The sequence below is a fragment of the Xiphophorus couchianus genome, chromosome 12 (genome assembly GCF_001444195.1).
Source record: "Xiphophorus couchianus chromosome 12, X_couchianus-1.0, whole genome shotgun sequence".
Classification (NCBI taxonomy): domain Eukaryota; kingdom Metazoa; phylum Chordata; class Actinopteri; order Cyprinodontiformes; family Poeciliidae; genus Xiphophorus; species Xiphophorus couchianus.
The window spans coordinates 11,144,547-11,158,462 of NC_040239.1; the positions used below are offsets into that span (position 1 = coordinate 11,144,547).

Sequence of the window (13,916 nt, forward strand, 5' to 3'; positions counted from 1 at the left end):
AATTCTGCAGCTCAAACTCACCATTGGTGGAAGATATTTTTAATCTACATTATCTTACATTCTTTATATGTTCCAAATATTTGACTTTTTTTATTTTATTTTGCACAATAACAATATTTATTGTTAATCTGTTGCTAAGAGATGAGTGTTTTCTGGTAACGAAGTGCCTCGAAGTAAACATCTGATTTTTACTTTTGCAAAATTTACCAACTGTAAATTTCTTGTGTCTAAGCAGATAAGCTGGATTTCAAAAGAGCTTATGTTTTATAAATAATAATTAATTTGGTGTTAGGAGATGATTGTTTTTTTACCTTTGTGTTGAATATCTGTTTTATATTCAATACCAATGACAAAAAAACATTTTCACTTTTCTGCAAAATTCACCAACTGCACAATTCTTGTTAAGTAGTTGTATAAGATAAGCAATATTTCAAAAGAGCAGAAGAAATCTTATGTATTTTGAACAATAACAATATTTGTTGTTAATCTGTTGCTAAGAGATGAGCGTCTTTTCTGGTAACCAAGTGCCAAGAAGTAAACATCTGATTTTTACTTTTGCAAAATTTAGCCAAATGTTAATTTCTTTTGTCTAACCAGGTAAGCAGTATTTCAAAAGAGCTTATTTTTATAGACAATAATATTACTTGTTATTAAGTTAGTGACAAAAAATGAGCATTTTTTCCTGCTAATGAACTGCCACAAAGTATAAATCAGATTTTTTAAACGTTTTCACTTTTCTGCAAAATTCACCAACTGCACAATTCTTGTTAAGTAGTTGTGTAAGATAAGCAATATTTCAAAAGAGCTGAAGAAATCTTAACAATAACAATATTTGTTGTTAATTTGTTGCTAAGAGATGAATATTTTCTGGTATCCAAGTGCCACGAAGTAAACATCTGATTTTTACTTTTGCCAAATTTACCAACTGTAAATTTCTTGTGTCTAAGCAGATAAGCTGTGTTTCAAAAGAGCTTATTTTTATAGACAATAATTAATTTAGTGTTAAGAGATGATCGTTTTTTTTCTGCTAACGAACTGCCACGATGTCTAAATCTGATTTTTTTTATTTGTGTTGAATATCTGTTTTATAATATATTCAACACCAATGACAAAAAACAAACATTTTCACTTTTCTGCAAAATTCACCAACTGCACAATTCTTGTTAAGTTGTTGTGTAAGATAAACAGTATTTCAAAAAAGCAGAAGAAATCTTCTGTTTTTTGAACAATAACAATATTTGTTGTTAATCTGTTGCTAAGAGATGAATGTGTTTTCTGGTAACCAAGTGCCGTGAAATAAACATCTGATTTTTACTTTTGCAAAATTTACCAACTGTAAATTTCCTGTGTCTCCAACCGCACATTTCTGGACAAAAATCAGTGTCCTGGTAAATGACAGGCTGCCCTCTGCAGTGGGAGGACGGAGAGAGGGAGGATTTGCATCATCTGAGTCAGAACTTTCAACTTGTTATTCCCAATCATTAATCAGATTGTGTTATGTGCTAAACCACCTGCTGAAGAGAAAGAAGTGAACAATGCAGTCGTCAAAACATCCAGCACTCTTTAAGAAAGTGGTTACAGGGAAAAGGAGGCTTATCTCTGACCTCCTGCATTATAATTAGATAAGATGAACGAGAAGGTGTGGAGGGCTTTCATGACTCTGTTCACAGTAAAAGGAGTATCTTGACATTTATTTTAGCCATAAACAAAAAGCAAACAAAATATTTCAGAAAACTAGTCAACGACTCTTTATTTGAGACACAATCAAAAATCTATTGGCCTCCACATTTTTACATCCTCTCCAGTGTAAGGGAGAGTCATTTTGAAGAAGTAAATGGTTTACAGGATGTTGGGATGCTGTTTCTGGCTTTCACCTATAGTCACTAATATAGTGACTATAGGTACATATTTTTGACAACCTCAAAGTCTCGAATCAACTATTATGGACACCTGTATGGTTCTTCTGATACCCAGAATTGTCTGCTGTGTTTCCAGCTGGAACTTTTACAATGACAGACTAATGGTCTACAAAGTGCCAAGCTCAGGAAGTTAAAACTGTGCCATTTGGACTGACAATCTCCATTAGTGAAAGAGCAATAAGATCATTTGGCACATTTTGATCATTCTTGGTGACATTCGTCTGTGAACCAGATTTTATAATAAAATTCTAATGAAGGACAAGAGGCATGACACAGTAACAGGCTGATATTTTAACCACTGCATGTATTTTGCCGCAGGATCTGAGAATCCAGACTTGGCAACAACATGCGGAAAGTATTTGTAGGTAACTGGCACATTGTGACTCACTGTGGAATGGCCGGAATGATATTTACAGGTAATATGTGCAAGTAGAGACATTACAGAAAAAAGGAATAAAGCTCCAGTAGTGTAAGATGATTTGTGATGAGTAAAATATCACCTACACATATGCAGAAGTCAGTAAAGTTTTGATCCTGTGTTTCACACCAACAATTAGAATATATTATTTTTATAGTTGGATTAGTTGATACTTATGACTAATTTCATCCTTCGTGAAATTATTATAGTCATAAACATTGGGTCAAATTTCCATTTTAATTTTTTTTAACCAGGTTAACCTTTTAAGCTGATGTCACTTCAGGACACCTGTCCTCCTATGTTATAGTAGGACAAATATTTCTTGTGAAACAATCAACAAATCTGCAATCATTCCATGAAATATGTTATCATCCTGTATGGCTCACCGACAACAGATTCAGCACACTCATAATTAAATATGACATATGACAACTATCGAGCAATGTCATAAATGTTCAGAAATAGTTGCACGATGAAATGTTTGCTGGGACAAACATTTCATCGACGCTCACCCGTCTCCCCCTGGCTGCAGCACAGTGTCTCCGTTTCCTCATACACCTCATCCTCTTTTCAAGGTTTGATACTAACAGGAGAGTTGATGCCTTTCCAGTCACTGCTAAAATAAAATTGCTTTCAGATGTTTGTGACGCGACTCAGCAAGGCTTTATACTCTCTGGCACATGGAGTGCTTCGCAAAACACTTAATACTAACTGAAGACTTAAGACTATGAAACAGGCACATGTCAGGGATAAAGTTATTGGAAATCTTAAAGACTTACAGTTATCCCCACTTCAGCTAGTAGATGCGCACTCAACAAACGTGGCCCTGCCGAAAGTTGACTATAGAAAAACTATGTAATAAACTCAAAGGTTCATTTCAAATCAAATGTTGATTCATGTCTTATTAATATTTTAACAACATTGTCAATAAACTGTTTGTGGGGGAAAAGTTTGTCTGGTACCCTTTCTGCATTGAAGACGGAAATATATTTACTTCTGATTAATACACTGTGTGGACAAAATAAGCTGTTGATCAGATTAGCATGATGAATGACATTTGATTTAGATGTATGCACTGAGCGAATGAGAGCTTATGAATTAGAATATTTGCTGAATTTACTCATGCAGAGAGACAACACATTTTCCTCGACAGAGAAAATGATATAAAGTCATTAGTGATTGCTTTCATATTTCTATCAGGGATCAGTTTATTTATTCTAATATATTTAATTTTGAACTCCATGTTTCTCTGTTTGCAAATACCCTGTAAAGAACATTAATGTTATGGTAAAACCAAAGTTATGGTCCCTTGTGCTTATGTACTTTACTCTTTTTCTCCAGACATCCGTGGTATTGAGGATTTTCTGGACCGTACCTCTCAGCAAGGAATGGACGTGTCCCTTCAAAAGGTGGAATCTAATGTCAACATGATGATCACAGGTCTTTTCAGAACAATGCGTGTAGAGGAGCTGCATCGATACAGAGATACGCTACGGAGAGCGGTGTTGTTCATGAGCCCAGCTACTGCCAAGGCTTTCATCACTGAGGTAAGGAAGGACCGTTCTTTTGCCTGATCTGCATTTATGTTTCACTAAATGAATGGACTGTCAACATACTATCAACTGAAACTTTTATCTGTGTGTGAATGACATTGTAAGCAGAAGATTTCATTTAAAACATATTCACTTTACAGTGTTTTAAGGGATAAGACTATAGAGTATATGTTTTGAGTGTACCGGTAATTAGAACAGCGAGAAATTTTTTTTTAACCAATTCTCATCAGATTGCATTATCATTGTCATGTTTTATTGACCTAACTGCACTCTTTATACCCTAGTAAATATCAGTTATAAAGGTTTTAATGTTAGCTCCTCATCATGCTACTAATTACATTATCTAAAAAATAGGAAGCCGCTGGAGCTTTTACTATGATGCCCTGGATCTGCCAGAAGAGTATTAATATAATAAATGTCTCTTTCTCTCTCCTACTACTTCAGGGTCCATTGTAAAACAACTCAAATTAAACGAGAGTATATATCCCATTTGCTGTACATTAGTTTGATTTAATTTACCTTCTCACATATGTTCCAACTACTTCCATCCAAATACTACAAATCTGCATCCAGCATATACCCCTAAGCCCCATATCCCATCAAGCTCTTTATCGCTGCAGAAGACAATTAGAGAAATTCCTTTGCTCTTATACATAAATGATATGGAGGTCATGGTTGAAAGCAATAGGCTGTAGCATTAGTTATGAATTCATAATTTGTAGTGGTAGGATGGGGCTTAATCCCATGTGTCATGTTCTCATCTCAGTTTAATTAAAAGTGACCTCGGAAAGAGCAATCACAATCTAATTTGGTTGGAGGCGTGACAGGGAGGGGTGAAAGATGGGGTGTTATCTTGTGAAGGGGTGTTCACAACTGTGTATGTGGGTTTGAGTTTTTATACATTGGCATCATGGAATCAAATCAGAAGCTGTGCTGCTGTGTAGCGATCTTTGATATTAAGTCTAAAGGTCCAGGACATCCTGAGGGAATCTTTAAAGTCTGCTTAAAACATTAATAGGCTGTCATATTTTCAGAGCAATTTTAAAGAAAAACATGTTTATGTATCCTTTTTTAAACTTTGAGTTCAAAGAAAAATCTTTTGCCTTGAGCACTTTTGATTATTAGTCCTTGTACTATTTGTCAGAGTGCCTATAACAATCAAAAGTGGTAGCACATACTGGGGAAAAGAGCAGGGGTTCTAAATGCACATGCAGGCATATGGAAACGTGTAAAGTGGACCCTGGCACAGAGCAGAGGAGTCTCATTCCACTCCGTGTCCACATTGCAAAAAAATCATACATGTGCAAAGCTGAGACACGCTATCACTCAGTGCTTGCCACACTTGCAATTCCAACTCCTGACTTGCCAAGGGAACAGGTCTCTGAGTGAGATGATTTTTTTTTTTACCTGTATGACATGGTCACTAACCAAGCTGTACAATTGTAATCAATAACTGCAATAGCCGTCAACCTAATGATGGCTACTGCATCCTTGGGTAAATTATTGCAGCATTAGATAAATTTAAACTAAAATGTAAAAATTTGCACAGAAACACAAAGATAAAGAGACGATTTAGGCAATTTATTTGCAAAACAGTTCATTTTGGGGTTAGTTACACTTAACGATCCCCTCTAAAACTTGCTCGTTTTAATTGTTCACACACCAATTACACTTTAATATACATAAATACACACAGCATAAACCATCTTGGCACTACCACAAAGGCTGATATCCACAGTCCTCTTTATATTTGCTCTTGAGGGTACAGCCAATTAGCAGCAAGGAAAATCAGTAATATTTAATTGAAATTAATATTTCATATTTAAGTAAAATAATATTTTAGATATGCTCTATGAAAAAATCTGCAAATAGGCTCAAGTAATTTGGAGTTGTGTTCCACCGAAAAATCTGCAAATAAGTTAATTTGCAAATACTGAACCGCCAATATTGAACTGCTATTAGGCAATGGACATAGTCTTACACTGAATGACACTTCTTCTTTGGCAGATGTTAATGGGATATATCAGGTATGAAGTTAACATTCTGGCCAAATTTTGTGCTAGAAAAAGGGCAGATCATCAAGGATAAAAGTTTTAGTGAGTTTAGGAAAGGCCAAATTATAATGGTTAGCCAGCTGAGTCAGAGAATCTCCAAAGCTGCAGCTATTGTAGGGCATTCCAGACCTGTGGTGAACAACATGAATTAAAGGAGGAGTCCAATTTGCATATTTGGTCAAGTGATCCAGGCTGTAGTGGGAGAGAGAAAGATAAAAACATTCTAAATATGTGTAGAACTAAAAATGAGCTTTACAAATGAATTTAATAACTTTAAATAACAATAGGTGACTAAGGCTCTAATGGTTCTAATAAGAGCACCAGCAAATGGGATTACATAACCACTGACGGGACATGGGGATCGGGTGAGTTAATGTCGTGTTCTGAGAAAACCTGGGGGAGAAAAGGCAAAAAGAAATACATGAATAGAAAAATAGGCAAGTCAACTTGCCTATTGGTTGGATGAATAGCTCAAAATCGTTTATTATATAATGTTATTGGTTATAAAGGAATTATTGTGATTTTTGCATTAAGCAGCAGTGCACTCTGTTCTGATGTACTGCAATTGTGAGCAGCGACATTGGTAAATGAAAAAAGTTTAAACCCATTAAACTGCCAAAGTAGCTGAAGGAGCCTCCATAACTACAAATAACACTGAGTGGATGCATTCTTATAATCATTCATCAGTTTACACAATAAAATATCATTCACAATAATAATTGAAAATGTTTTTAGCTGTTGTACAATATGGACTCTGATAATTGCTTTTGTGTGATACTGAGACCCTTTTCACCCTTTTAAAAGAGATTTCTATTTTTCTTGTAACAAAACAGTCGTTTAATCAACATGAAACATAACATGGAGAGTTTTTGGAATTTGAGTCTGAAGATTGGAAAAGAATGATGATTACAGATCTCTACTTCTTTGTTCCTGCCAGGCAGGTGGAAATGATCAGAGTGACAGACTAAAGGGTTAAAAGATAGACAGAGACATGTGGAGATGCTCAGAGATAAATGGAACCTTGTTTTTCGCTACATCACTTATTGGTACGATCATTTTTCTCAGGAATCACCTCCCCTCCAGATGCATTAAGCTCTGATGGTAAATGTGAACTGAAAGCTGATCCAAATGACTTGGCAAGAAGAGACAAACAGATGATTAGAGGGATCAAAGAATAGAATACATTCATGGGTGTGTGGAAATGCCTGAAATTATCTGTGTCTGACTGTAAAATAGTGCTTGCTTTTTGGTTTGTTTATTGAAGCTTACGTCAAACAAACAATAAGGATATACCAAAAGACTCAGTGACCCATTTTTTTATTTATTTTCATAAATGTCTTTGACATGTGCCTGAGCATTTGAAATCGTGGAAGGAGAAGGTAAAAAAAAATTACATAATGGAAAGTGACTTTGTTTGATATTTATATGGTCAGTATATCCTGAATTGCTAGTCTTTGTTTTGATTGTATTTAAATTGAATAAAAAAGTGAAATCTCAAATTGGACGAGATCTAATTTGAACAATTGGATCACAATAATAATAGTTATTATTAATACAATATTTATTCTACATTCTTAATATAGAAATAACAATAATTATTTCTGTTGCCAGTCCTGTTATACTGATTGCTCCATAAAAATTATTTCAACATTAGAACATTTAGTTATAACGTTAATATTTCCGGTGCTTTCCATCCATCCATCCATATGTCCGAAACATGCAGAGATCTTTATCCACAGATACTCTCCAACTCATTCAGAATCTAAAGATCAGATGCCCAAATCACCTCAAGTTTCTCCCTTTGAGTATCAGGAAAAAACACTTTCAACATAGCAAGACAAAAGATTTTAAACTTCTCTTTTTTTTAGATCAAATTGAAAACTGAATGATCTTATACAGAGTGTGTGCAGACTTGTTAGTTTTCTGGAGAGTTACTTTTGTGTAGCACTTTGGAAGCTTAATATCTTTTTAATGTCTATCAGCAGTGGGGAGTTCATCCCTATTACATTGTGTAGAATCAGATTCTGGTCTGTGAGCTGCAATTCTCAGAAAAATGTGCAGATGCTCTTTTGGGGATGTTCAAAATTTCTGCAACGCTTCTAGTTTATGTGGAGCAAAAAGTGGACATATTCCTAAGTGTTCAGACAAATATTCAAGGACCTCCCCATAATGTACTTCAGCCTCTGCTCAGTGATTCATCCTACTTTCTCCATAGAACAGTATTACCACCACGGCCTTTCGGGAAAGAATTGAATTAGCGTTACCTGTTTTACTGTCATAGGGGAGTGCTTGTGTTTCTCCCACAAATGTATGTATATTCTCACTTGGTTTGTCAGCAGTCTTCCCAATGCTGGGTATTTTTACAGTTTTTTGCAAAGTAGTGACCTCCTTGCAGATCCTATATTGTACAAAATACAAAGTATTGATCCCTTAAGTACTGCTACCAGTATTATGCTTCTGACAGGCTCTCAGATTTCTCCACAGTGTTGTAGTAACTCAATTGTGGTTTTATTAGTCAGGATTTTTTATATCTGGATTTTAAATATCTAAATTAATTTACAATGGAAAGACTTTTCCTCTTTATCTGATGGATTTCAGTAAAATAGCCCTCTCCCATTTTGAAGCACTTTGCCACACAGTGTCTGATACATTTACAGACCCAACATGCTCATTCAATTTTCTGGATTATTTAACATTTTCCTGCTCTGTTGCCCTTTTCTCAGTCTAGTGCATATGAGCCAGTGCCAGCTAGGTTCCTTGTCGGTGCACACATATCCCCTTTCTATCTAGTTTTCACACAGAAGAGGAAAGTCGATTTCTTAGCACAGGACTATTCTTTTACAAAAACATACTATGCGAGTTATTAATTGGCTGACCAATTAATGAACTGAGAAAAATGACAATCCCTATCACTGCTGCTATGAGGTTTTTATTGCCTCTTTTAATTGGAAATTTAAACAATTTCCATCTAAAAAAACAAACAAAACATCAGAAGGAGGATGGAAAGTATCAGTCTTAAAAGGCTTATACAGTTAAACATCTCAATCTCAAACCTGGACTGAAAATGGTTGAAAAAAATGTAATAGCGTATGAGAAAGCAAAACATTTTCCCCCAAATGATTACATCCAATGTTTCTGTGTTTCTATATTATATTGCAGTATTTGCACAAAAAGCCCCTGCCATGGTAAACACTCTAGCCCTGTATAAATAGGTAAAGAGAAGCTGGTAACATGTATTTTTTTGTCTCTATGGTGTCATCAGCCATTTTCTGGTGTAGTACAGTATGTTGGAACAGCAACTTAGCAAGAACTAAGCAGTTAGATAAGCTCATCAGAAAGACTTACTCTTTCCAAGGATGCCTGCCTCGACCAACTGCGTTGCACATTTATTTTAATATGAATATTAAATGCTATGCTATTTTAGGAACTGTTCATTTAAATTGTCTTATGATGTAAATGAGTCCTACATGTACAGTCTCTTATTTTTATTTGTATTGTTTTTATTTATTTATTTATTTTTACCCTTGTGTGAATCTTTGTGTGAACAAGTTTGCAGGATAATACTTAATGACCAGTTTGACATCGCAAGCAAATGCCAGTTTATCCCTGCAACAAAACACATAAACATGAAGAAGAGGAAGATATATCCCTTTTTTAACTCATTTGCTGTAATTTTCCCTCCGGTTTTTGGGCTTAGCAGTCCTCCACTGCCAGTGGAGCCTTAAAATCAGATGCTGCTGTGCTTCATTGCCAGTGATGAATATGCATTTTCTCATCAACATGCTGTGCATGAATTTTCAGTGATTTATAATGAATTACCACTGATCCGTTTTGGACCCAAAGGCCATGAAATATGCTTGAGAAAGAAAATATGAGCTGTCATTAACAATCAAAACAAAGACAACTATATTATATTATATTATATTCTGTTATATTATATTATATTATATTATATTATATTATATTATTTTGTCTCTGTGACAATTTAAAGAGCCCGGTATGACTGTGTTTATTTAAATGCAGCATTACATCAGACATGTTTTGGCTTCATTGTATTACTTGTATGTACAATTGCAGTCCAAATGGCTCATAGTTGTGAATTCAGCTTAGAATTTTGCATGCGGTTTATAATCACTGTTTTATCTTGAATTTCTTCAGACTTTAGATTGGTGGGTTGTACCTTGTTTTTTATGCTTGTTTTCTTTTGTTTACTGACATGTATAGATATACAGTCTTGTAACTAAGCACGCTAACGTGATTTTCATCTGAATTATTTTAGAGTAATTTAGACTATTCAATTTTAGCTTAATTTTTTGTAGAATAGTTTGAAGAATGTTTTTATTGGTATAGCCATTCTCAGTTGCTGGAAGTTGAGTTGTTTACCCCGTTTTATTTACAAACAGATCATTCGTCATTGCTTCAATGTCTTTGTTGTGGCAATGAAGTGCTGGGAATAAATGTTGACCTCTAATTATAGAACATAAAGGGGAGGAGTAAATCAATAGGAGGAGTTGCATAATTAAACAGGGAGAGGATGGAAAGAATGACGCATTGTTTGTCAAGAAATGTTGTTGGGAAGGTCAGTCTAATAGCGGTAGAGGTCAGTACAACAGAAGAAGTGGGTAAATTAATTTAATGAATACATTTTTAAGAATAATAGTTCTTTATTCTGTGTGATGCTTTTTTTTTTTTTACCAGCTCTTTTATATAATTCTTTAGTTAACATAAGTACCAAAACATTCTGCTATCTGTTATTGTAGAGTGATGTTAGCTTAACTTTTTATTGTTATGGGGTATTCAGACCAAACAAATTTCTGATTTGAGCCAGCTACTGGCTTTAGTGCTGCATTCTGTGGACAAAGTGAAGTCTCATGTAGTTCAGCCAAAATAGACAAAGTTTTCACAATTTTAGCTGGCTAATGTACGAGTCTGAATAGAGTATTGTAAGCTATGAAAATTAATCTCTCTTGAACTAACATCTACACAAGGCCTTAGAGAACAAGATAAATATTTAAAAAGACTCAACTTTGATCCACTTTCATTCATAGTAGTTCATTGTAGTGTAGTGTAGATCTTGCTAAGGAACTTTATTTTCATTTTGCTATGTACAGATTAATAAATACTGCATCTTTTTTCTGAACTCAGCACATCTTTACCACAAAACAAATCAGATTGGGTATGGTGACCCAGAAACTGATGATCCCTGTCTATTTTAAACTGTGACACAATAATCAAACATATCAGTGCAGACTCACACTTTACCATGACACATTTACCTGAAAAGAGAGTATTTCCTCTCTACCACCTTTCACTGCATTTAAAAGAGCAAAAGGACTCAAGCATTGGTTTTCCCCTTGAACTTTATCACAACGCAGCGATGACATTATGGTCTTATCTTAATAAACCGGGTGCCAGTATGTGTGTTGTGGGATGACATTAAAGCTCTATCTGTGCTCACAAAACTAGGAGCTCAGTGATTATAGGCATTTCAGCTGCATGAATGAAGGCTGTTGGGGTGTCTGTGTATGTGTGTAGTAGCATCAAAGGTTAGCGCTATTGACTGCTGCTGGTACAGCCACTAATGGGGGTACAGATATGTTTGTGTGTAAACATGTCATCTGAATTTCAGTTTTCCAATGTGCTTATCAGTTGCCTTTTTCCTTCTTGTTTCCTCTATTTCTGTTTCTGTACTTAAACTCTCATACAAACTTATGCATTTACCAGTTCTTATGCACTCAATGCCATTTAAACTCTACACCCTTTCACTATATTTATATCTTTTTAAAATGTACGTATAACTCTAATTATAATGGCTTCGTAATATTACAGTTTGGGGCTCTGTTAGTAGACTATTAGACTGACTTCCCAATAGCATTTTATAAAAAAAAAAAACAAGACTAACAACAACAACAATAATAATAGTAAAAATAATAACCTGTATAGGACTATAATAGAAAATTCTGTGTTGTCATTAGAAACACTCATTATCCAAGAGGTGTGCAACTGAGTCTGGTTCTTTTTTTAGTGTACATGTTGTACATGTGTATTGAGCATTAAAACAACAGACTTCCTAAGACCTGCAGTCAGTCTTGCATAGGAAACCCATTCCATTCTGTGTCCACATGGCAAATAAATGTCACATTTGTAAAGCTTAGTAACACTATTGATCAATAGAAGCAGACTATTTACAGTGCCCTAATACCTTAATACAATATATCAATGCTGAAATACAAATGTCAATAACAAAAAAAAAGTCACTTGAAAATAAGTAAGAACATAGTAGATGATTGTGCAAACACCAGCATGTATGTAAAAACATATCGATTTTGATGGGAGCAGTGATGGTTACAAAGTTTGACAGCTTCTGGCAGGAACGACCTATGATAACGCTCCTTTGTGCATTTAGGATGCTGCACTCTGTCACTGAAGGAGTTCTCCAGTTCAGCAACAGTGTCATGCATGGTATAGGAGAAATTGTCCATCAGTAATGCTATTTTAGCCAGAGTCCTTCTGTCTCCTACCAACTGCACTGGGTTGCTGGGGCATCCAAATACACAGCTGGCCTTTCTGATTTGTAACCACTTCCTCTCAGCTGTAAAGAAAATGCTGCTCCAACATACTACACCATAAAAGATGGCTGATGCCACCACAAAGTCAATGAAGATCTTGAGGAGTGTCCCCTGGAATCCAAAAGACCTCAGCCTTCTCGGTGGGGAACGTCTCCCCTGACCCTTTCTGCAAAAAGCATTAGTCTTATGAGTCCAGTCCAGTTTGTTTTCAAGTGAACAGGTACTAAGAGTCCAATATCTCAATGTCTACTCCCTGAATGTTTACTTTTCTCAGTGAGGTAAGGTGCATAATAATAATAAAAAACAAATATGCATTATTTGTGAAATATTTGGAGTGAGGTTTAGAGGAAAAATACTGGCATTTAAAAGTTGGGGTGGCATTATGTAAAGTTGACTTTTTTAAAACTTTATACCATGAGATAATGTTATTCCCTCATTAAAAACAAACCTGGAGTGTTGCTTTGATTCTTTCATTCATGTTTGAGAAATCTTTGAATCTCCCACAGAACCCATTTTGGGGTGAAGAAATTCTTTCTCTCACAAAGCTCACAGAGCACCGCCTCTCTCCTCCAGACTAGCGGCAGCAGCAATTAGCAAACGCCTGGTGGAAGTCTGCAGAGCATATCAATATAAGCTACTTCTCAGTTAAACACCCTTAGAAATGATTGTAGACAACATAATGGAGTAGCATTGTTGTGATGATGTGCTGAAAGCAGAGTGTTAAAAAGAGCAGGAGATTCATTAAGAGACAGAGCCCCAATTTAAAGGTGTTATGTTGCAAAGTCAAATTTTGCTTAAGTTATGTTTGATATATACAGCATTTTTAGTTAGTTGATTATGTTATAAAATGTGCCTGCAAAATACATAACGCCCTTGTAAGATTAACGTTTTGGCCCCATTTCTCTTTACTGTTATGCTTTACTGTCAAATTAAGAACTTGTACATGGTATCCAATAAAGTGTCATTGACAATTGTAATACTACAAGAAAAACAGACCAGAATGTGTTAAGGATGATCAAATCAAAAATGGAGAACAGCTAAAATGAAACTCAGAGAGGTGACCACAAAGAAGAACAAACAGGACAATGATTATGGATGGTTGACTTTGAGGAAAGACACAGAGCTGAAGGAAAGAATGGAGCACTGCAATATAAACCACAGAGTTTCTCTAAGTATGTCTAACGGCTAAAATATAAAAAAAAGAGATGGTTGTATTTCCCAAGAGCTTATTATTATGTATGGATGAATGGCTGCAAACAACAAAGTGGCTTTTAAGAAGACACTTTTTCTTTTTGAGCATGCGTTAGTTCTTCTTGACAGCACAAAGCATGTCTTTAGAAACATCCATTAAATTCAGAAGTTTGAAGAGTGAAAATAACTAAGCCATTTTAACTATTTAATAA

General features: G+C 35.1%; 1 protein-coding gene across 5 annotated transcripts in view; it reads left to right on the forward strand.

The window, feature by feature from the left end:
• Nucleotides 1-13,916, forward strand: part of grid2 (glutamate receptor, ionotropic, delta 2) — a 517,587-nt gene that overhangs the window by 319,442 nt on the left and 184,229 nt on the right. For all 5 annotated transcript variants that reach the window (XR_003597537.1, XM_028033208.1, XM_028033207.1 and 2 more), the window contains exon 4: nt 3,679-3,884. Coding sequence is in view for 4 of the 5 variants with exons in the window: in XM_028033208.1 (XP_027889009.1) it covers nt 3,679-3,884 (206 nt within the window). In the remaining variant the exon portion in view is untranslated. The remainder of the gene's footprint in view (nt 1-3,678; nt 3,885-13,916) is intronic.